General features: G+C 40.7%; 1 protein-coding gene across 1 annotated transcript in view; it reads right to left on the reverse strand.

Moving 5' to 3' along the window:
• Nucleotides 1-17,718, reverse strand: part of ARHGEF38 (Rho guanine nucleotide exchange factor 38) — a 155,691-nt gene extending 137,973 nt beyond the window's left edge. The window contains exon 1 of the mRNA XM_027543911.1: nucleotides 17,348-17,718. Coding sequence (XP_027399712.1) covers nucleotides 17,348-17,543 — 196 coding nt within the window. The 5' untranslated portion in view covers nucleotides 17,544-17,718. The remainder of the gene's footprint in view (nucleotides 1-17,347) is intronic.
• Between the last annotated feature and the right edge of the window lie 7,707 nt (nucleotides 17,719-25,425).

The following is a 25,425-nucleotide window of genomic DNA, read 5'->3' on the forward strand; positions in this document are numbered from 1 at the left end:
GATTTCTACAAAACTCCAATTTGTAAAAAACAAAAGGAATATCTATAAAGAACAATAAACTGAAGCACAAGAAAATGTAGTGTGTCTGTATTGTTAGTGTATATAATTATATAGTATATATGCACATGGTATACACAATGAGTATATGAAAAGGCTCTTCCTATATATGATATAATCTGAGAATAGGAAAAGTTATCAGAGTTTGAACACAAACATAAATATAGAGAAGAATATTTTGGAAATAAGAGCAAATTGTGGTTTGAGTTTTTTGTTTGGTATGATTATTTTTGTTGTTGGTAGTTTGTACGTATAGATAAGAATGTATGGAAAAAAAGATACAGGACCTTAGCTTCTCTGGTAGGTTTATCCCAGTCCAAAATCTTGTTTGATTTATAATTCATTTTAAAAAATTTAACTACAGTTTTATGTTAATTATACTCTCTGTATGAAATGTCAAAGGCATAAAAAATTTTCATTTGCAACTGCAATATAATGAAGCTTCAATTTTGTCAGAGAAGTATTGACTTTGCTTCCCAAGAATTTAATAATTAACAGAAATCTAATTTCATATCTTAATTTAATATTTTCCTTCTACACAGAAATGCTCAGAACCAAGAAGAAAATACACCTATGAGATTATAATTGTATTATTTTAAAAATATTTTTTTGTTTTGAATATTTAAAAAATGGTAGCACCATTATAACAGAATACCCATCTTAAATGTCTGATTGGTGTGACATTAACAAGCAAGTCAAACCCTAGGAGAGTATTTATTTTCAATACATTATTTATATTTTTTGATGTATAGATTTTGTTCATCAAAAAAAAGGAAATCACTCAGAATCTTCACTTAGCCCAGAACAAAAATAATTTAATTTCTTTATCTAAATTTGGTTACAAAAGTATAAGATTAATTTCAAGGGATAATCTATAGGTTCCCCAGGATGAGGTACATGTGATGTTTGCATGCCCTTGCTAATGAGAACAGAATTGTGAATGGTGACCAAGAAAACACACTACGAAGGAGGGAAATATGCAGTATGATAAAAATTAAAAATTATTCCCTCATGTGAGTTATATCCCTACCCAGGGGCTGTGACCCGGAAGTCAGTGCAGAAGTGATTCGGATCTGGCTTCAAGGAAGCCCACCCACGGGAAGGTCCTCCTGTAACCATTTTGGATTTCACCACACATTCTGGGTTTCATGGCCACACCACCCATTCACTGTTCATTCATTCATTCATTTACTCACTCACTTACTTAACAACAGGATTATTGAGTACAGGCCAGCCTTCCCTAGGTGCTGGCTGGTGATACCAATGCTCCTGTCCTAGAGAAGTTCAGTCAAAAGTAAGAAACCCTGACCTGTGAATAATGAATATGAGAAATGTATACAGCAGGGGACACTCAAAGATATTTGGGGTGTAATAACAGAAAGGTAGACTTGAAAAGGTGAATAGGGGTTTATCAAACAACCAAGGCAAGGGAAAACACTCCAGGCTGAGGAAACAGCAAGGATAAAGGCAAGACAATCTGAAGTAAAACTGACCCTCAGGCCAGAGATGGAAAGATATAGTCATGGTTGAGTGGCCTTATGTCTATTTTACTGTTATAACATGGTGTCTCCAAGCTTCATTAATTTTTTATCATGGTAAAATAAACATAACATAGAATTTACCATGTTAACCATTTTTAAGCTTCAATAAGTACATTCACATGGTTGTGCAACCATTCAGTTCAGTCAGTTCAGTCGCTCAGTCGTGTCCAACTCTTTGCGACCCCATGAATCGCAGCATTCCAGGCCTCCCTGTCCATCACTAACTCCCGGAGTTCGCTCAGACTCACATCCATCGAGTGAGTGATGCCATCCAGCCATCTCATCCTCTGTCGTCCCCTTCTCCTCTTGCCCCCAATCCCTCCCAGGATCAGAGTCTTTTCCAATGAGTCAACTCTTCACATGAGGTGGCCAAAGTACTGGAGTTTCAGCTTTAGCAGCATTCCTTCCAAAGAAATCCCAGGGCTGATCTCCTTCAGAATGGACTGGTTGTATCTCCTTGCAGTCCAAGGGACTCTCAAGAGTCTTCTCCAACACCACAGTTCAAAAGCATCAATTCTTCAGCGCTCAGCCTTCTTCACAGTCCAACTCTCACATCCATACATGACCACAGGAAAAACCATAGCCTTGACTAGACAAACCTTTGTTGGCAAAGTAATGTCTCTGCTTTTGAATATGCTATCTAGGTTGGTCATAACTTTCCTTCCAAGGAGTAAGTGTCTTTTAATTTCATGGCTAGAGTCACCATCTGCAGTGATTTTGGAGCCCAAAAAAAGAAAGTCTGATGCAGTTTCCACTGTTTTCCCATCTATTTCCCATGAAGTGATGGGACCGGATGCCATGATTTTCGTTTTCTGAATGTTGAGCTTTAAGCCAACTTTTTCACTCTCCTCTTTCACCTTCATCAAGAGGCTTTTGAGTTCCTCTTCACTTTCTGCCATAAGGGTGGTGTCATCTGCATATCTGAGGTTATTGATATTTCTCCTGGCAATCTTGATTCCAGCTTGTGCTTCTTCCAGTTCAGCATTTCTCATGATGTACTCTGCATATAAGTTAAATAAGCAGGGTGACAATATACAGCCTTGACGTACTCCTTTTCTTATTTGGAACCAGTCTGTTGTTCCATGTCCAGTTCTAACTATTGCTTCCTGACCTGCATACAGATTTCTCAAGAGGCAGGTCAAGTGGTCTGGTATTCCCATCTCTTTCAGAATTTTCCACAGTTTATTGTGATCCACACAGTCAAAGGCTTTGGCATAGTCAATAAAGCAGAAATAGATGTTTTTCTGGAACTCTTTTGCTTTTTCCATGATCCAGTGGATGTTTGCAATTTGATCTCTGGTTCCTCTGCCTTTTCTAAAACCAGCTTGAACATTAGGAAGTTCACGGTTCACATATTGCTGAAGCCTGGCTTGGAGAATTTTGAGCATTACTTTACTAGTGTGTGAGACGAGTGCAACTGTGCAGTAGTTTGAGCATTCTTTGGCATTGCCTTTCTTTGGGATTGGAATGAAAACTGACCTTTTCCAGTCCTGTGGCCACTGCTGAGTTTTCCAAATTTGCTGGCATATTGAGTGCAGCACTTTCACAGCATCATCTTTCAGGATTTGAAATAACTGCCATCCATTTCCAGAATTTTTTCATCTTCCCAAACTGAAACTCTTGGACCCATGAAACACTAACTCCCTACTCTCCTTTCCCCAGTTTCTGGCAACCACTTTTTGTCTGTGTGTATTTGACTATTTCAGGTACCTCTTTTACTTGGAATCATATAATTTTGTTTTTATTTAGTTGCTCAGTCATGTTCAGCTCTTTTGTGACCCCATGGACTGTAGCCAGCCAGGCTCCTCTGTCCATGGAATTCTCTAGGCAGGAATACTGGAGTGGGTTGCCTTTCCTTTTCCAGGAGATATTCTGGACCCTGGTATGGAAGCCTCATTTCCTGGATTAGTAGGCAGATTCTTTGCCACTGGGCTACCAGAGAAGCCCAGAATCATATAATACTTGTATTTTTGTGTCTGGCTTATTTCACTTAGCATCATGTCTTCAAGATTCATCCCTGTTGTAGCCCGTGTCAAAATTTCATCCCAAACTTTTTTGTTCACGTGTCAGTTAAATTGTTTGGATTAACTGTACCTCCAATACATAGACTGTATTAATGTATTGCATAATTATAAGGAATAGACAAAAATAGATATTTTCAAAAGATAAGACTAAAAACTAAACTCATTTTTCCTTTTATAATGAATTGTCTCAAAATCTCTGGGACTTCCCATACCTTTCTTTGGATACCACTGCTAGAGAACATGAAAAGGCATTGAGGGGAATATGAGGCAGAGGAGTGATATAGTTTAACATTCTGACCGAGTTTTCCATCAAACATTCTCCTCTTGCTCTGTGCTCTATAGTTAGTGAGGAGGGGTAGTTTTCAAAGACTAGATAATTCAAATCATTTGGTTTATATTTTTAGAATAGAAGGTTCTAATGAATTTATCAAGTGTATCCCTCATTCATTGCAATTGCATATCTTTCCAACTTCAGTCCACATAAAACATTTTATTGAAAGCATAAAATACAGCTCCTGGAAAGTACCGACTGGTCACTGTTGATTTTAAGATTGCAGGTGAATATGCTGGTAGAACTTAAGGGTCTCTTAATATTTTTGAGTATTGTTCAAAATTGTATCAAAATCAGTCTATTCCTTAAAAAAAAAAAAACTGCAAAAGAGGTACTACTAAAAACTACAAAACCGAAGCCGCTGTCGTGTCCGACTCTTTGCGACCCCGTGGACTGTAGCCCACCAGGCTCCTCAATCCACGAATTTTCCAGGCAAGAATATTGCAGTGGGTTGCCATTTCCTCCTCCAGGGATCTTCCCGACCCAGGGATCGAACCCTGGTCTCCCATATTGCAGGCAGGTGCTTTACTGTCTGAGCCACCAGGGAAGCCTACTAAAAACCGGTTAGAACAATAGAGTTCATATTGGTTGAAAAAGTATGGATCTTGGAGCCAAGTAGACCTCAGTATAACTCTGACATCACCACTTACTAGCTGTGAAACACTTGGCAGGTGCCTATACTTTTGTTAACCTTCATTTTATTATCTATAAATATTTGACAATAACTTCTTAGCAAAGTTGTTAAGAGTATGAAATGATGTAATGTTCCTGTGTGCCTTCTACAGATGCTAGTTGGTATTAGTATTGTCTTTTCCATCTTTGAAGCCCAAACAGAAAAACCAGTTTTATTACCTTGTTCCATGTACTAGGACATATTTAATCCCTTTTTCTGGAATGCCCTCTTCTATCCCCTCTCCCCAGAAAAAAATCCAAACTGGATTTCAAGATTCAGATTTCAGTGTCTCTTATTTTGACATTTTTAAAGGTCCAATTAAGCTGTTTCTCATCACAATTCCTATACTGATTTACTTATGTCTCTAATATAATAACAACCACTAATTTGGGGTCAGTGCTGTGATGAGCTGACCAATTCCCCTTCAGGAAAAAAAGGACTTTTTACCCCTATTCTGGGAGTGTCACCAGCCAACAGCTCCTTTTTAGGAATCATCTCAGATGAGAGTACCTCTCAGGTCATCTCTCTCCCCAGGGTGTCCCCATCCAAAAATTGAAGAGTGATATAATGGTCTAGGACCTCCAGATCACTGAGACAACTCCAAAAGATCATCTCATCTTCAGAACTTGCCTTAGAGTAGGCTAAGGCTTCCACTGAGACCAAGTCACAGCTAAACTTTTCTCTTTCTCTCCCAGTCCTCTGCCTGTCTTTTCTCTTCTCCAGGTTGTCATAAGGACATTCCCTAATAAACCCCCTGCACTCAAATTTCTATCTCAGAATCTGCAACCCAGGAACCCAAACTGCAGCCTTACTTCATGCACTTATTGCTACAATTACTGGTTCATGGCCTGTCTCACTGTATAGTCTGGGTTTAATTTGGTTTATCTTTATATTCTCAGGATCTAGTATCTGGTTGGTGTGAACTAGGTATCAGCTTGTTGGATAAATTCAATAAAACTGAGATTTCATAATCTCTGGCCAAGAAATTTTTTCTATTTTCTTGTTTAATTAAATTTATTTATAGCCTCTCTTTTTGCAAAAAGGGAAATGAGAGGAGTTAACTCAAAAACTGATTCCAATTAAGTAGTAGGGAAATTGAATGCCAGAATTGTGAAAGCCAATATACCAATGCTAAGGATTAACATAGTTGTAGTGAGTCATTGAATAGTTTTGAATCATTGAGTAAGTAGTCTTTGAGCTGAGCATCTACCATATACCAAGCACTGCTTAAGTGTTAAAATGAGACTAACTCTCTTCCCCCAAGGAAAATTATGTTCAAGTGAAAGAGAAAGGCAACAATAGAATAAAACAGCATAATTCTAGAGAGCTGGTGTGAAGGACACTGCAGGGGATCAGTAAATACCATCCCCCAAATATGTCTTACTGGCGTGTTCATTACTTTGAGCTGAAGGCAGTTGGGAAGCACCAGATTCAGGCAGGGCTCTCTGCCCTTCCTGTATCAGGAAGAGGAGAGAATTCTTATCACCAGAGATGAGGAGTTGACATCATGATGAGTCTGTACAAACAAACATTACTAAAATAACCTTTATATTCTGTTAGTTTCCCTCATATGTTTCCTTTTTACTTCTTCACAATTTAATACCCCCAGCTCAAAACCCCTTTTCCTTTGTCTTGGCACATTTCCAGAATTTATCACTCTTTGTTAAAATGATATATAAGCCCCTGGGTCTAACTGCTTTGGGATTCTCACTTCTTTCTATGAAGTCTTCTGTGCCAAGTAAAAATATTAACATCAAATAAAATATACACGCACTTTATCCTTTTATTCTGTCTCTTGTGGCCCCCAGCCACAGAACCTCAGAGAATAAAGGGAAAGGCTGTCCTCCCCTCTTTCACTGCAGGTAGTATGGTCTGGAATGACTCTCCCAGAAGGTGAGCAAAGATCTCAGTGAGGAGAATCCATTCTTTCAGATATTTGGAGGAAGGAAATTTTAGTAGGGGCAGGGAGATGCAGCTGATACAAAGGCCAGGAATTAGGTACAAAAGCGAGTCTGAGTTTCAGGTGGCTAAACATGATAAATCGCTTGTTTTTATCTGGAAAAGTAACATATTCTAGGAGAAGGCAATGGCAGCCCACTCCAGTACTCTTGCCTGGAGAATCCCAGGGACGGGGGAGCCTGGTAGGCTGTCGTCTATGGGGTTGCACAGAGTCGGACACGACTGAAATGACTTAGCAAGAACAACATATTCTAATTCTTAGGAGGAGCCAAAGTTTTTCCTTGAATAAACCTGGATGGCACTGAAAGAGATGAACAATGTCTTCATCAACTATTCCACAACAAAGACCAAAGCAGAAATCTGCAACAGCCTTTGCAGTGACATTGGAGACCTAACATTAAGAAGCATTCAGAAAAGACAATTTCTGTGAGGGGCACAGTGTCTCAGCGTACTTAAAGCAACAGCTAGACGACATGACCTTTAGGTTTTCTTCTTTAAGAGCTAGGTGTCAGACTGTCAAGATCGTATCTACTCTCAAGGGCCTCAGTGCAGGTATTACTAAGTCTCCATTTCTTCTCTGACTCATTAATCAAGGAAAAAATTGTTTGGAACAACCTGGGACAAAGGCTTTTAATCATAACATTCTATTTCCTGCTGCATTTAAGACTGGCAATTTAGATTAGCTACATAGAATTCTATGGAAATATCACCTACCCAGATAAAGAACTACTTGTTTTCAGCATATAATTCCATTTTTTTCATTTGCAAATGCACACACCACCACCACCCATTGCTATAAAATAGGGGTTTTAATTTTTTAGATGTGTTTAAATTTTAATGAGATGCAAATAAAATGATAACAGGCATAAAATTAAGGAAATGGTGTCAAGATACCCAAGGAAGTGGGAAATGGAGAGGAGATGATTAAGCTATTACAATAGGGCAGATTTGCTTAACCGACCTTTGTAATTTTGTTTCCTAATAATTAAACCAAGAGATAGCACTTATTAAATAGCTACAATACTCCCACAGAGGAATGTCACAATAATGCCAGAGAAAGAATGTAACTTCCAAAGTGAAAATGTTAGCAGATCTAGTTTTATCATAGTAGCAGAGGGTTGTCAGCACGTCACACAGCATGTATCACAATCCTCAAAGTGCTTTGACTTCTTATTACTAATAAGCCACACAGACAAAATATCTAGTAAGACAATGAATGTGATACATTCGATTTTTGCATATATTTATAGCACTTGTAATCAAATCTAAACTCTACCACCTGAAGGAGTTCAAGACATGCCACTCCCAAATTTGCTACCTTGGTCATTTGAGTTGAGAGCACTTGAAAAGCAGCAAATGCAGGGAGAGGCTTTCTGTGTACCCCCTTATCTGCCTGGAGATAGATCCTCCAAAAGGAGCTCAGCTGTCAACCAGGGGAGGTTGACTCCTCTCACAGGACAGGAAACTAGAAGTAATACCACAGGTGGACAGACTTTGTCACCAACCTCTCTCTGCAATTCTAAGTCCATCTTTCCTTATTTACTCTCCCCTATTTACTTATTTACTCTCCTCCCCTTCCTCTAGCAAGATCGTTTATAAGCTCTCTGATTCTAACCTTTTTTGAGGTATTTACTTCTTTTTTCATATGAAGCCACCCCCCCCCCCGCCCCAGTACATAATATTTAAAATGAATATACTTGCGTACTTTTTCTCTTTTTAATCTGCCTGTTATTTCATAGATCCAGCCTTTGAATGTAGGAGGGTAGAGAGAAAGTCATTTCTCCTTTATATATCTATTTTTCAACTATAAAGCCAGAACCGAGAAAGTGTTGGGATCAAATGACAATGTGTGAATGCCCTGGCCGAGGGCTTCCACGTGGCACTAGTGGTAAAGAACCTGCCTGCCGATACAGGAGACGCAAGAGTTGTAGCTTTGATCCCTGGATCGGGAAGATCCTCTGGACAAGGGCATGACAACCCACTCCAGTACTCTTGCCTGGAGAATTCCATGGACAGAGGAGCCTGGTGTGCTACAGTCCATGGGCTCGCAAAGAATTGGACACAACTGCAGTGCATTGGAGAAGGAAATGGCAACCCACTCCAGTGTTCTTGCCTGGAGAATCCCATGGACGGAGAAGCCTGGTAGGCTGCAGTCCATGGGGTCGCACAGAGTTGGACATGACTGAAGCAACTTAGCAGCAGCAGCAGCAGCAGCAGCAGTGACAGCATGCACGACATGGCTGTTGGAGGATGGCAGTCATGCTGTCTTCCTTCCCTTCCTTTTCTCTTTCCACAGCTTAGTATAGAAGAAAGGCTATGTCCTGAACATAGACAACAGTACTAAGCAGCCTCCTTTGGGGCCTGGAGCAAGTGTACAAACGGAGGCCAACATCCCTTATCTACAAAATAAAAAGTTGTAAATCAAGCTGGCAAATTGTTAAATATGTTATAGCCTTCTATCTTGATAAATACACTTTCATAACAATCCAGAAGGCCAAGTTCAAGTTTAGATTTCTCAGGTCCCTCAGAGTTTCATGCCAAAATCTGGCAGGAGGCCCTGGGGGTACAATCCTTCTCCCCAGTCATGAGGCTTGTATCCCTACCCTTCCTTCTACCCACTTCCCCACCCACGATGGGTCTGCTAGGCCTGGTGTGAACACCCCAGCATGATCAAGCTCCAGACACATCTGCGTAAGCAATGGACCCTGGAGTCAAAGGGTGTGCACCCCTGCAACTACAGTCTGTCCTAAGGAGAAACTGAATGGAAGAGGTTCCAGCAGGTCTTGGAGCCAGTATTTGGTCCTGTTGAACAGAAAATCCCATGGTTCTAGATACCCTGAACTCAGTCTAGAAATGAGAATAAGGATCCCAGGCAGGCAGGAACCTTGGGCCCCAAGGACTCCTCATCTGCTTGGTAGAAAGGGGGTGATGGGGGGCACTCTAAAGCCTCGCCTGAAGCCAAGTCTTGCCTGGTTCTCAGGGTGACACTGTTGAAAAGTTTAGAAATTCCTGCCATAATTCCATCATCACCAGGAAACCAATGCCCACAAACATACTGAACTTAATATGATTATGGTATCAAGAAAAAGTAATTCTACAAAAAACGATTTTCTACTTTTCCTGTATCAACAGAAACAAAGATGAATATAGCTTGAGTGCTCACTCGTCTTTTCCCAGCTCTATCACTAAAGTGACTTCTATTTCTACTCATGCTTATCTATGGGAATTCCCTCCCACCCTCCCTCTCTTCTTCCTTCCTTCCATTCACTCCTCCCGCCCTCTTGATTTCTCATTTTGTGTTTTGATAAACCCATCATGTTGATGGACAAAAAAAACAATGAGAGGCTGAATTTGCTAGTTTTAAGAAAGTTATAAGGCTTCCCTGATGGCTCAGGCGGTAAAGAAATCTGCCTGCAATGTGGGAGACCCAGGTTGGATCCCTGAGTTGGGAAGTATTCTTGCCTGGAGAAATATCTAGAGGTACATCAGTTAAACGTGGAAGAAATAAATTTTCCCATCTCAATGGAATAGCTCAAACTTCCTTGATTTCTAGGACTCTGTTTATTTGATGCATATGTGTCCTCTAAAAACTGCAAAACGCCTTTACTGGAAAAGAGAGTAAAATAAGCTTTTTAAAATGTCTTCGCACATGATGAAAGAGAAATCACTTAGTTTCAAAAGTACCTTGCCTTTTTTTTTTTTTCCTGTAGCTTATTTATTTTATCTTATTTTTATTGGAATATAAGGTTGTGTTAGCGTCTGCTGCACAACATGAATCAGCCCTATGTCCCCTTCCTCTTGAGCCTCCCTCCCACTCCCCCATTCCATCCCTCTAAGTCATCACAGAGCACCAAGCTGAGCTCCCTGTGCTATACAGCGGCTGCCTTTCATAAATATTTGCCATTCAAACTGTGAAACACACCTTATTTTTGTTGGTGTCACATTACTGATCCAAGTACTTCCCATTTCACTAAAAGCAAGTAAAGGGGAATGAGCTACTTTACACTCAAAGAACAAAGGCAGCAACAAAAAAAGACCCACGGCCCCAGGATAGAAACTGGGACAAACAGCTGGACAACTACTTTTATTCCACCCTTCATTACTCCCTGAACAAAAATCAGCAAATCTGCCAGTATTGACGACTCCTCTTGCTTGTATTCTCAAAAGTCATTACAAATTAAATGTTCCCATAATCTGACCAAGTCTAATCTAGTCTTTTACCTCATACTGCAAAATATATTATTCTGTATAAAGTCCATGCAGAAGAGTGGTTTGTTCATTAACATCCATAGTAAGAACATCTCAGGCTTTCATAAAAACAAGCCATCCATCCTTTTATGATGAAAATGATATGATAGGCTTTGCAAAAAAGAAAGCATCACAGAACTAACATGAACTGGAGATGTGCCTTTTGTGTTGTTATCTGCCAGTGTGAGGACATTTAACCCACCATTCTCTCTTTCACCTGACACTTGATAAGCAAAAATACGCATTGGCCAAAAAATTAACCAGAGGCTTACTGAGGCCATAGAGGATGAAAGTAACTGCGCAACTACCTTGGTCATTTTGGGCTGTTGTAACAAATATACCATAAATAGGGTGGTTTAAACCACGAACATTTGTTTATCACAGTTGGGAACTCCAAGGTCAAGGTTCAAGGTGCTGGTGAGGCCCCCTTCCTTGTGGACAGATGTCTGTCATTTCACATCCTCACATGGCAAAGGGCAGAGAGAGAGGGAGCAAATCTCTCATATCTTATAATAGCACTAAACCTATTTATGAAAGCCCCACCCTCCTGAGCTAATTACCTCCCAAAAGTCCCTCTCCAAATACCATCACGTTGGGGGTTAAGCTTCAATAAATGCATTTTGGGGAAACATAAACATTCATCCCATAGCATGCACACTGAAAGGAAACCAATAATGTCAGCTATATCAATCATATAGGGTTTGTAGAAAAGGCTGTTGAATGTTAATCAATAAACTTTTTATTAAAAGTTTCAATCATTAAAGAAGTATGTCTCAAGTACACACACACACACATACAACTTAATCTGTAGCTACATACAGTAGACACATCAGACAGATGAATGATCTGTATATTCACAGACACTTGTGCATAACTGTTTAAATGAGGTGCGTTTCAAATATAGAGTTCACACATACAGTCATATACAAAATCATTTCCCAAAGAAAAAACTTTTAACAACTAGCCAGTAAATTTCCCTTGCTTCCATCATTCTCCATGGCTCCCAGTAAAAAACTCTCAGCTCCCAGTGAGGGGCTGAGCAAGCTGGGACACTAAAATGATGTAACTTTTGTTGTTATGATTGGAAGAAGAGCATTGAGCTGAGGTATGGCCTGGTGTGCTCTGAAAGGCAGAATTATTTGTCAAAAAGGCAATTCTGAGCACTGTTACCTCGAATATATTTGTTTATTTTTATTGAAGAATCTTGTTTATGAACAGAGACATATATCCTCACATATGAAGACACAGGGCTCTTAATTCAGGCCTTCATATCTTTCCTCCTACTGATTCCCTGCCTAGACTGGATGGTTCAAGGCATTCATTCTATTTGAACATTACTGAGGGCTTCCCATGTGTTGGGCATGATTCTAAGTACAAAGACAGAAAGTTAATGAGACAGATATGGCCTCTTGTACCAACTGGCAGGGGTGGGAGTGGCAAGAGATGGGAGAGGAAATGGGTCAATAATAAGCAATAAACAAGGAAACAAACACCATTATTTCAGACAGAGATAAGCTCAACAAAGACTTTAAAATGCCTTTCTCTCCCAATTCCGCACCTTCACCCCATTCCTACCTTATCATCTCTGAGTGCAGTGTTTTCTAACAACCTCTCTGCCCAACCCTGATCCAGGCGCCTTTGGAGTAAAGGTCAGATGCTTTTTCTTATTGATTTTGTAGTTGTAATTCCTGGCACATATTGTTTTTTGCTTACCATATAACATATTCAATAAATGCTAATTAACTGAAATGAATCTGTTGAAAAAATAAGCCACTAACAGTAGGCTTAGCATCGAACTATTATTGTACAACTTAAGGCTTAGTAAGAATGATGTGATTATAATCTCTTACAAAGATTTTATGATGTTCTCATAGGAATCATGGTCTATCGTTTAACTTAGTAGCTCTCATCCCTCCCTTACCATTTTTAAAATATTACAACTTAAGATTCACACTACTAAAGTGATGTTGGTCAGAAATTGAATAGAACAGATAAACTGTATAGTTGAGAGGTGAGCCCAGAGATGCTGAAGACAGATCTAACATCTTCCAGAACCCTAGAGAACTTGATTACAGGGACAGAGCAATGAATTGTATTACTCAGATAGTGACACAGTCCTGAAGGACAAGCAGTGCTCAATCAATAATTTGAGGCTGCTTTCCACTACTGGAAAACCACTGTGACCTCATGATGGCTCTGGCCATCTGTCTGTGGGCTCTAACCAGCTCAGGTCTTTGTTCAATGCCTCCCAGGGAGCTATCAGTTCCAAGGTAGGCAGAAGAAAAACTCTTGGCATTGCAATAATAAAGAGTTTCTTAGGGTGACTTAGGGCTTCACAGGTAGCGCTAGTGGAAAACAGTCTGCCCACCAAGGCAGGGGGCACAAGATGCTGGTTCGATCCCTGGGTTGGGAAGATCCCCTGGAACAGGAAATGGCAACTCACTCCAGTATTCTTGCCTGGGAAAGCCCATGGACAGAGGAGCCTGGCGGGCTACAGTCCCTGGGGTTGCAAGAGTCAGACACAACTGGGCATGCAAACAAAGGTGACTTAGGACTCATCTGTGTGACAGTGGGAAGAGGACAGACCAGAGTGCAAACCACAGAACTGACTGCTTCCGACAACAATGAGAGATGCCCTCTATTGTTGCCAAAGCAATTATAGAAGAATCATACTAAAAGTGCTATTAGGTTTTAGAGATCAGCCATGGATTTTATTGAATTGCATCTTTAAAATCTTACTTATCAGGAGGCCAGCCCATCTTTACCAGCTCTAATGTGCTCCTCTGTACTCTGACAGGTCTAGGACCATGGATTAACTCCTGAGTCTTTCCTTCCAAGACAGGATCCAACAGAGCATAGAAAAACCACAACTCCAGTGGCAAACATGAGAAGCCTGAAGTCTTCTGCAGAATAACCAATAAACATCTACTGTACTTTGTGGCCACAGACTTTTCTTTCTTTTAGCTAAGTTTAGGAAGTGAAAGCAAAAAATATTTTCTGTTTTTATTCTGCTAATGGATCAAAAAAATACTGAATTAGTGAATCTCACAAAGAAGAAACATTATTAGAGACAAAGCAGTGGGTTTTTCCTGAATTTCTTATTTGTCTCTTTCTCAAAAGACAGAAAAGAGTTGAAACAGATTGAAAGTGAAAGTCACTCAGTCGTGTCCGACTCTTTGTGACCCCATGGACTATACAGTCCATGGAATTCTCTAGGCTAGAGTACTGGAGTGGATAGTTGTTCCCTTCTCCAGGGGATCTTCACAACCCAGGGATCGAACCCAGGTCTCCCACATTGCAGGTGGATTCTTTACCAGCTGAGCCACAAAGGAAGCCTGAAATAGACTAGTAGATTAAAAAATGTGGGTTAATAAAGGGCAAGTCTTGTTCTATCATTGTGGTACCCATCATTTCTAAAATTGAAAATAACTGCTGTTTATGAAGCACGGTGTGTCAACCAATATTCTAGATGTTTCATGTAATTATCTAATTTCATTCTGCCAATAACACTATGTGGTAGGTGTAATTTTCTTACTTTCATAGACAAAGAAATTGAAGCTCAGAAATTTTCAGTGATTTACTCAGTCTTATAGGTAGTAAACTGAAGTGCCAGGATTGGAAACAGAATGTGTATGACTTTAGCACTCTCATTCTTTACTGGGGAAGAAAAGCAGCCCTGTCTGCCCCAGTAAGACTTCCCCAGTGGCTCAGTGTGGCTCAGGTAGCTTATGAAAGTTCATACAGGAGACACAAGAGATGCGGGTTTGATCCCTGGGATGGGAAGGTCCCCTGGAGAAGGAAATGACAACCCACTCCACTATTATTGCCTGAAGAATCCCACAGACAGATGTGGGCTACAGTTCATGGGGTCACAAACAGTCGAACATGACTGAGCATGCATGCACGCACACTGCTCCAGCAAAGAAGGGGAGAGAATCCATCCCCAGATTCCCTCCTTGGGCTTCATTTCTGTGCTTCCCAGGCTCCTCCCTGTGGCCATGTACAACAAGCCTTTCCCAGGCTGGAATGGGAGTGTGGGATCACCCCCTTCCCAGGGCCTTTTGATGTTCCCTTGTGGAGAACCAAGACCCCTGAGGCAACTGCCCACAGTTTTGCCCTGCTCCACTGGGGAGGGTAACTTTCTTTTCCCTCAGGCAAACAGCTCCTGTCACATCCAGATCTGTTCAAGCAGAAGTAAGTGCTCGTGGCCAGTGATTTCTTGGGCTCCAAAGGCTGAGTGTGTACCTAAAGCATAGGTTTTAACTTGTTGTTCACCTTTGGCAAAAACAACGTCTTGTGTAAGGAACACTCCTAGCACCCAGATCATGTTCTCCAAATACCATTCCCCATTGAAATCAATAGATATTTTGGGCTTCCCTGATAGCTCAGTTGGTAAAGAATCCACCTGCAATGTGGGAGACCTGGGTTCGATCCCTGAGTTGGGAAGATCCCCTGGAGAAGGGAAAGGTTACCTACTCCAGTATTCTGGCCTGGAGAATTCCATGGACTGTACAGTTCATGGGGCCGCAAAGAGTTGGACACGACTGAGTGACTTTCATTGAAAGGAAACAGTCTCCTTGGAGAAATGGCAGTCTGGTTCTTGGGAGCCTCCTCAAGATGCTATGTTTCCTGGTTCCTGGCTGGAATCAGCCACGCCTGAACAGATCTAGATATCAGTTGCTAAGATCAGAGGAGGAGAAGAGAACTAGATATCATAAGCCTCCAGGTGAAAAAGCATGGTGCTCCCATGAAGTAGTCTTGCCAGGAAAATCAAACCTGAATCTGATCAACACTAGATCTGACCACCAACTGACAGAAGAGCAGACCACGGTGGAGCTTGTCTGCAGCCCTGGGGGAATGGATGCAACTAGCAAAGTCCTGACTGTAAAGCAGTTTGAGGTAAACCACCAGATTTCTTCAACAAACGAATTGCAAGGAGAGAGAAGAAAAGGAACCCTATATGATAAAAGAGAGTTAAAAGTAACCCATCTCACTGTGCAGAACTTACTGCGATCCTAATTTAAACAAATACAATTTTAAAATTTTATTACGTTTATGAGATGTCTTTGTTTTTTAATCTGACTGCATCTTTGATGATACTAAGGAATTATTGGAGAGTTTAGGGTACGATTATCATATTGTGGTTATGGTTTTTGTCTTAACCTTCTTATACTTACAAGTACATGCAGAAATATCTAAAGATATTGCTGATACAGATATTAATATATTTGATATTATCATATCTTGGATTAGCTTCAAAATTATGTGAGTGCAAAAATGTCCCCCCAAAAATAAATAAATAAAATTTTGTTTATGAAAAAAAAATTTTGCATGCTTTCCAATTTATCCATATCCTTGAGAATAAATTATTTCAAAGTTCAAACAATACCCCTTCCCTATTAAAAAAATTCTTTAGTTATAAGACTCAACTTTGCATTTTAATCCTGAGCTATATTTTTTTAAAAGTATGAACTCATAGCAGGAATCTTAAATATTTAATTTACATACATTTAACTTATTTAATTTAATTTGCATCACTAAATCCAAGCACATTTTTTTTTATGAAAGGGACCTTCTAAATACAAGCTTGTCCCATTGGTCTTTCTAGTTTCATGGTAGTTTTTCAGTCCAGAATGACAGCTCATGGTGGGATAATGAGCCCTCAACCACAGTGTGCCTCAAAGAGGGAGAGACCAGTTCCAGGGATCACATAACAGGTATCTGATTAAAATGTTGCATGATATCCACATCAAAATGAAGTTGACTAGAACAAATGACCTTCAAGAGAAAAGAAGAAGAAAAAGAGAGGGTGCATGGGAAGGAAGAGCAATTCAGGACCTAAAACAGGACGTGTTATAATAACTGTGCCAGATTATCTTATGACCATCACAAAATAAACTGAAGTTATTTCCTCAATTCAGTCTAAGCATGCTAAGCATCTCTTACCATATTTGGATGTTACTTGATTCACTCTAAAGGAATGAACATCTATGTGATTTTTCAAGAAATCCTATTATACTATCCAGTGACTATAACATTCCTTATTTTTCACAGATGTGGTTGTACTTTCATGCCCCTATTTAAGATAACCACAATCACAGTTCACTACAATTACCTGGATAGATCCCCTGGTGTGACATCTCACACCTATCTGTTGAGATAAACTATCTTGTGTAGGGTTCTAAATCATTTGCTTTTTAGTGCTTCCCGCTTCTTAAATCGGGTGGAGGAGGGAGAAGCAAGGTAAGGGAAGGTGGCAGACAAAAAAAGACATGGTACTATTAAGAATAATTTAGAATTGGCTCTTTAACTCTGGAAGGACATAATAAATTTGTACTATAATTTATGAATTACACTTCCTTCATTTTTCTTATTTTCTTACTTTCCTTCTTATAGAGGAAGGTGATGTTTGCTCTTCTCCTCTACCTTGAATGTTTTCTTTGTAAATGGAAGAGTAGGAAGGAAAGAGTTGGGAGTGCGGTAACCCCCGGCCCACTGGTTTCTTGTAGGTTACCTTGTAATTTCTGGTTGTACTCGCTCCTGTCAGACTGGCTCCTCCTCAAGGTACCAGAGTGGTCCCCAGGAACACTGCTCTCAACCACAGTGTCAGTCTTCCTTCTCTCCAGCATATAGAGCCTGGGCCTCAGGAAGGGCAGATTCTTTTTCTTGGTGCCCATGTTTTCTTTCCCGGGAGCTTCTTTGGGCTCCATCGGAGGCTGAGACCACTTTGAGAGGCCGGCGGGCAATCGCTGGCTGCTAAAGGGCCTCCCGGGTGAAGGTTACAACCCCAGCCTGAGGAGTTTAACTGCCTCCTTCCAACCAACCGGCTTCTCTCCAGGGTGACCTGTCTGTGACTGCCACCTCCACGGAGTCCCGGGGCTCCACCCCTATGAGGTCATTCTTTTTTATACCTAGAATCCAACAGGGGAAGCTGCCACCTGTTACCTGAGAGACCTGCCACACCAAGCTAGGCAAAGCAGGGACTCCGCCGTCACATGCTGCTGAAGCAAACAAAAATCCCATTGTGTGGGGCGAGGGCTGGGGGTGCGGGGGGTGGGGAAAGGGAACAAGGTGAGGCGGGAGGAGGGGAAGCACGCCTGTGTAACCTGCGGCTTATGGGTTTAGTGTGCGCCTCTGGGTGTGGACAGGTGCCCTGGGACACGGAGCTGTTTCTGCTGCCTGGAGGCAGATTGAGCTCCTATGTGACTTTCAGCTAGAGTCACCCACATGTGACTGCGGAGCTTGTGTGGGGCCGTGAGAATTTGCGTTTACATCACAACATTGGAGACAGATTTTTTTCTTTTTTGAAAGGATTACTGTGCTCACTCAAAGTCATGCTTCTGCCTTTGAACACTGAGCACTCACAGATTGTTTGCTAAAAACATACATGCCAAACCCTGATCCACAATCCTGAGAAAACAAGTGTTTACACTGGCCAGGGGTCAGGCACTTAGCATTGTGGGAAAGACCTGGAGCCTTTTCAATATCTTGCTCTCCACTTGCTGCCCTAGGTTGAAATAAGTCCTTTCACAGCCCAGGCCCATCCTTCTACGCCCTGGTCCTGGGGAAAATCAGCACTGTGCCTATGTGTGATGTCCGAAGGATCTTTTCCCTCTCTTTCGCAGATGGAGTGCTGGAGAAAAGCAGCTGACCTTGGGGAAATGAGAGGAGGGGAAGGGTTTGAAAGTGAGAAAAGTCACTTAGAAATTGGAAAGGCCTGGGGAAGAGGGAGGGTAGAGAGGCAAATAGTGATGGGCCTTTCATTAATTTTTTTGAAGTTGTTTTTCCTTGTATTTTCTGAGATTTCTCAAGGGGGAAGTTCTCAGAAGCTCTGGGAATGTGCAGAGTGTTTTGTATGCCCTCATTAAAGAAAAGAGACCCGAAGGAGAAAAATAGGTTCCTTTTTTGCTGTAAAGGGACGGCCAAAATCTAGCTTTGTGCTGCCCATTTTGAATCGTGGTTAATTCTTGTTAGACAAGATTTTAAAATGAAGAAAAAGAGAAAAAAAAATATTTCCAACTCCGAGTGTGTGGGCTGAATACAATTTGCATAATTACCTTAAAAGATAAATGACAAATCTTCACCCACTATAGAGACATCTATATATAGCTTGGCATATTGAATGGCTTGTATTTAATATAATTGATAGTCTTTTTAACAAGCCCTCCCAAATACATTTAATAAATGCTTCTCAAGGCACATTCACTGCTAAGAGGTGAAATAAGCTTTTTTTTTTTTTTTTTAATTCACATTAAAAATGCCTCAGTTGTATTCTACTATTATATATACATATATGTGTAATGTATGTTGTGTTTATTTACCTGGTTACTGACAGACATATGCTGTTAGATATAGTGCTAGTGCAAAATTGTGCAATTGGAACCGCAGGACTTACGGGAAATACGTGGTTAGGGTTAAAACACTCAGAAACTTTGTCAGAGACCAACTAAAAAAAGATAAAAAAAAAACTGAAAAAAAAATGGTAGCACGGTTTTACTTGTGATAAATGGCTAAGAAATAGATAAATACTACAATAAACGTGGCTCTTTGTATTGAAACAGCACTAAACATTGCTTGTGGAAGTGAGTAGTAGAAGGGTTACAGCTGTAAGTCATGAGGAAATGATGAAAGCGGTGGTATTTAAAGTCAGATGGAAATGTACATCACCACATGTGGATGGGTGTGGCTAGTACCGCAGGCCCTGAACTGAAGGGCCTGGTAATCTTGAGGGGTGTTCATGCATGAGTTTTGTGTACATCCCCATGGCTCAGGGCATCTGGATATGGTTTTCTGCATTCACCTAATGTTTCAAGTAGATAAAATCACGCATAAGCAGATGTGAAATTGTGTTACACTCAAAGAGTTCCCTAATATATCACTTTTGTTGAAACAAATTTATGTTTTCAAAGCAAGAACAGCAGAACTGGCTGTGGTAACTTCATTATATTTTAAAATTTCACCAGTTGAGAAGATACATAATATATTTTTGGGGGGCTCCAAAATCACAGCAGATGGTGATTGCAGCCATGAAGTTAAAAGACGCTTACTCCTTGAAAGGAAAGTTATGACCAACCTAGATAGCATATTGAAAAGCAAAGACATTACTTAGCCAACAAAGGTCCGTCAAGTCAAGGCTATGGTTTTTCTAGTGGTCATGTATGGATGTGAGAGTTGGACTGTGAAGAAAGCTGAGCGCCGAAGAATTGATGCTTTTGAACTGTGGTGTTGGAGAAGACTCTTGAGAGTCCCTTGGATTGCAAGGAGATCCAACCAGTCCATCCTAAAGGAAACCAGTCCTGGGTGTTCATTGGAAGGACTGATGCTGAAGCTGAAACTCCAATACTTTGGTCACCTCATGCAAAGAGTTGACTCATTGGAAAAGATCCTGATCCTGGGAGGGATTGAGGGCAAGAGGAGAAGGGGATGACAGAGGATGAGATGGTTGGATGGCATCACTGACTTGATGCACATGAGTTTGGGTGAACTCCGGGAGTTGGTGATGGACAGGGAGGCCTGGCGTGCTGGAATTCATGGGGTTGAGAAGAGTCGGACATGACTGAGCGACTGAACTGAACGAATTGAATAGTTACCATGAATTGCCTGGTGACTCAGACAGTAAAAAAAATCTTCCTGCAATTCAGGAGACCTGGATTTGATCCCTGGGTCAGAAAGATCCCCTGGAGGAGGAAATGGCAACCCACTCCAGTATTCTTGCCTGGAGGATTCTATGGACAGAGGAGCCTGGCGGGCTACAGTCCATGGAGTCACAAAGAGTCACACACAACTGAGTGACTAACACATACACTATGAATTCAGTAGTAAATATATTTTGCAATTTATTCACAACAGTTTCTATGTCAACTTTAAAAATAATAGATAAATTCTTTCAAAACCATCTTTTAATCAATCAACGAATGGGGCAGACCTTGTTAATAGCTTTCTTGATGTTAATTCCTACCACTTCCCACTGCATGCTATTCCTTGTCAACAGACCCTTACTTTGTTCCAGGTGACATTAGGCTTGGCCAATTATAATGATAATGTTGTGTCCATTTTCTAGTTGCTGTCTAGGTTGGTCATACTTTTTCTTCCAAGAAGCAAGTGTCTTTTAATTTTATGGCTGCAGTCACCATCTGCAGTGATTTTGGAGCCCAAGAAAATAAAGTCTCTCATTGTTTCTATTGTTTCCCCATCTATATGCCATGAAGTAATGGGACTGGATGCCATGATCTTAGTTTTTTGAATGTTGAGCTTTAAGCCAACTTTTTCACTCTCCTCTTTCACTTTCATCAAGAGGCTCTTTAGCTCCTCTTCACTTTCTGCCGTAAGGGTGGTGTCATCTGCATATCTGAGGTTACTGATATTTCTCCTGGCAATCTTGATTCCAGCTTGTGCTTCTTCCAGCCTGTGCTTCTTCCAGCCTGGCATTTTGCATGATGTACTCTGCATAGAAGCTAAATAAACAGGGTGACAATATACAGTCTTGATGTACTCCTTGGCCATGTACAGGTGGCCATGTAATCCTAGTCCTTTACAGGTGGCTGTGTAATCTTAGTCCTGGCAAATGAGACCTCTGGTAGGATGTGGGGACAAGGAGTTGATTCTGGGAAAGCATTTCTTCTCTACAGCTGGCTTCAACCTTCCCCCTTCGTCCAAACTTGATTTCGGGTGCAATGCATGAGGTTACAGCCACCCTGTATCCATAAGGAAAGACCAGAGAACCATGAGCTCTGGTTACATTGAGCTACTGAATGAATATGAGTGGCCATCCACCTTTACACTTCTTGTTATGAGAATAAAAAGGAACCTCCATCCTAAAGATATTGTTAGTTGGAGTTCTTTTCAATACATTTCTAAGGGATTCAACAGAGAGTCCTTGAAATAAAATGAATCACTGTTCTCTTGCTTATCTTTTTGACATGGTTTAAGCCAGTGTGTTTAGAATCACCAATGTAAAAAACATGGTTTAGTTTTTCTACCTGTAAGAATGGCTAGATTAAAGAGATTTTGAGTGTTTTGCCACTGGAATGTTTTACTAGAAAATGAATGAGACTGAAGGAACAAGGCTTCTAATTTGTCTGCTTTATATTTTACGAAAGAGGTACAAAATGTTTCCATACAAGGTTTTTATACTACTTAATCAGATATTGATATTAATTCTCTTAATTTTATTAGGAGTAAAGAACATGCAGTTCATGGCTCATTATTTTAAAAAGCACTCTACAGTGAATCCAGGACCCAGTTCTAGTTTCAGCTAAAACAGCTTCATGACATAGATCAACTTTGTGACATTGTTGTTGTTCAGTTGCCCAGCTGTGTCTGACTCTTTGAAACCCCATTAACTGCAGCATACCAGACCTCCCTGTCCCTCACCGTCTCCCTAAGTTTGCCCAAGTTCATGTTCATTGCATCAGTGATGCCCTCCAGCCATTTCCTCTGACTCCCTCTACTCCTTCTACCCTCAATCTTTCCCAGCATCAGGGACTCTTCCAATGAGTCAGCTGTTTGCATCAGATGACCAAAATACTGGAGCTTCAGCTTCAGCGTCAGTCCTTCCAATGAGTATTCAGGGTTGACTTCCGTTAAGATTGACTGGTTTGATCTCCTTTCTGTCCAAGGGACTCTCAGGAATCATCTCCAGCACCACAGTTCAAAAGCATCAATTCTTTGGCATTTTGCCTTCTTTATGGTCCATTTCTCACTACCATATATGATCACTGGGAAGACCATAGCCTTGACTACATGGACCTTTGTCAGCAGAGTAATGTCTCCGCTTTTCAATGCACTGTCTATGTTTGTCACAGTTTTCCTGCCAAGAAGTAAACATTTGATTTCATGGTGGCAGTCACCATCTGCAGATGGTATTCCCATCTCTTTAAGAACTTTCCACAGTTTTTATTATGATCCTCACAGTTGAAAGCTTTGGCATAGTAGCTGAAACAGAGGTAGATGTTTTTCTGGAGTGTTCCCTAGCTTTCTCTATGATCCAGCAAATGTTGGCAATTTGATCTCTGGTTCCTCTTCCTTTTCTAAACCCAGCTTGGACATCTGAAAGTTCTTTGTTCACATAATGCTGAAGCCTGCATGTTTGCAAGGTCGCTTCAGTAGTGTCTGACGCTTTGTGACCCTATGAACTATAGCCCAACAGGTTTCTCTGTCCATGGGATTCTCCAGACAAGAATACTGGAGTGGGTTGCCATTTCCTACTCCAGGGGATCTTACCAACCCAGGAAATTATTCCATGTCTCTTACGTCTCCTGCATTGGCAGGGAGGTTTTTTATCATTAGCACCACCTGGGAAGCCTGGCATGCAAGATTTTAAGCATGACCTTACTGGCATGAGAGATGCATGCAATTGTCCGATGGTTAGCATATTCTTTAGTACTACCCTTCTGGGGAATTAGGATGAGAACTGACCTTTTCCAGTCCTGTGGCCATTGCTCGGTCTTCCAGATTTGCGGACATTTTGAATGCAACACTTTGATGGCATCATCTTTTAGGGTTTTGAATAGTTCTACTAGAATTCCATTGCATCCACTAGCTTTATTAACAGAAGTGCTTCCTAAGACCCACTTGACTTCGCTCTCTGGAATGCCTTGCTCTGGGTGGCTGACCACACCATCTCATAGTAATCTGGTTCATTTAGATCTTTCTTGTATGATTCTTCTGTGTATTCTTTCTTTCTCTTCTTGATCTCTTCAATGTCTACTAGACCTTTACCAATTCTAATCTTTATTTAGCCCATCTTTGGGTGAAATGTCTCCTTGATATCTCCAATTTTCCTGATGAGATCTGTAGTCTTTCTCCTTCTGTTGTTTCCTTCTAGTTTTATACACTGTTCATTGAAGAAGTCCTTGTCTCCCTGTACTGTTCTTTGAAAATCTGCATGTATTTGTATATTCCTTTCCCTTTCTCCCTTGCTTTTAGCTTCTCTTCTTTCTTCAGCTATTTGTAAGACCTCCTCAGATAACCCTTGCCTTCTTGCTTTTCTTTTTCTTTGGGATGGCTTTGTTCACTGCCTCCTTTACAGACTTTCATCCATAGTTCTTCAGGCATATTGTTTACAAGTTCCAGTCCCTTGAATCTATTAATTGCCTCCACTGCATATTCACAGGTGATTTAATTTAAGTCATACCTGGCTGGCCTAGTGGTTTTCCCCACTTTCTTTAGTATAAACCTAAATTTTTACTATGAGAAGTTGATGATCTGAGCCACAGTCAGCTCCAGGTCTTGTTTTTGCTGACTATATACAGCTTCTCCATCTTTGACTACAAAGAATACCAATCTGATTTTGGTATTGACAATTTGGTGATGTCCATGTGTAAAGTCATCTCTTGTGTTGTTGAATAAAGGTATTTGCTATGACTGGTGCATTTTCTTGGCAGAATTCAGTTAGCCTTTGCCCTCCTTCATTGTGTTCTCCAAGGCCACACTTATCTGTTACTCCAGGTATCTCTTGACTTCCTACTTTTGCATTCCAATCCCCAATGATGAATAGACCATCTTTTTTTGGTGTTAGTCTTATGAGGTCTTCTAGCTCTTCATAGATCTGATCAACTTCAGATTCTTCAGCATCTCTGGTAGGAGCATAAACTTGGATGACTGTGATGTTGAATGGCTTACCTTTGAAACGAACTGAGATCAAGTACTACATTTTGGGCTCTTTTGTTGATCATAAAGGCTACTCCATTTCTTCTGTGTGACATTACCAGTGACAGTCCTGAATATTCACTGGAAGGACTGATGCTGAAGCTGAAGCTCCAGTACTTTGGCCACCTAATGCAAAAAACTGACTCACTAGAAAAGATGATGGGAAAGATTGAAGGAGGGAGGAGAAAGGGACTACAGAGGATGAGATGGTTGGATGGCATCACCGACTCAAAGGACATGAGTTTCAGTAAGGTCCAGGAGTTGGTGATGGACAGGGAAGCATGGCATGCTGCAGTCCATGGGGCCACACAGAGTTGGACATGACTGAGCAACTGAACTGAACTGAACTGATAGATTAAATGATATATAAATCTTTATAAGACCCAGTGCTTTTAGTTTGTAAAACTCCTAATTCCAAAACAAAAATCACATCTCTGAATAAAATCATAAATACCTTGGATTGGACAAAGGAAAAGAACTTATCAGTGTAAGTTAGAAATGTATTACAAGAGTTCAGGCAAGAAATGCGTGGACTACGGTAGTCATGGTAGAGATGGACTCAAATATGTTTTAAAAGTTGAACTGACAGAACTTGTATGTGGTGTGATTGCAGTGAATAAGTAAGAAGACAAATGAGGGGTGAATTCCAGGTTTTGAGTGACTAATTGGGAGGAAATTGATGCTATATGCTCAAACAGAAGGACAAGAGGAAGAGGAATTTTGATGGGGTTGTCAAGAATTCCATTTAGGAATAGACTAAGGTTAAGATGGTTGTAAGATATTCAGGGGAACTGTCAGGTAGACATTGGATTTATAAATTTGGAAGATGGGCTCAATAAAGGACAGAAATGGTATGGACCTAACAGAAGCAGAAGATATTAAGAAGAGGTGGCAAGAATACACAGAAGAACTGAACAAAAAAAATCTTCACAACCAAGATAA

This window comes from Bos indicus x Bos taurus, chromosome 6 (genome assembly GCF_003369695.1).
Source record: "Bos indicus x Bos taurus breed Angus x Brahman F1 hybrid chromosome 6, Bos_hybrid_MaternalHap_v2.0, whole genome shotgun sequence".
Classification (NCBI taxonomy): Eukaryota; Metazoa; Chordata; class Mammalia; order Artiodactyla; family Bovidae; genus Bos; species Bos indicus x Bos taurus.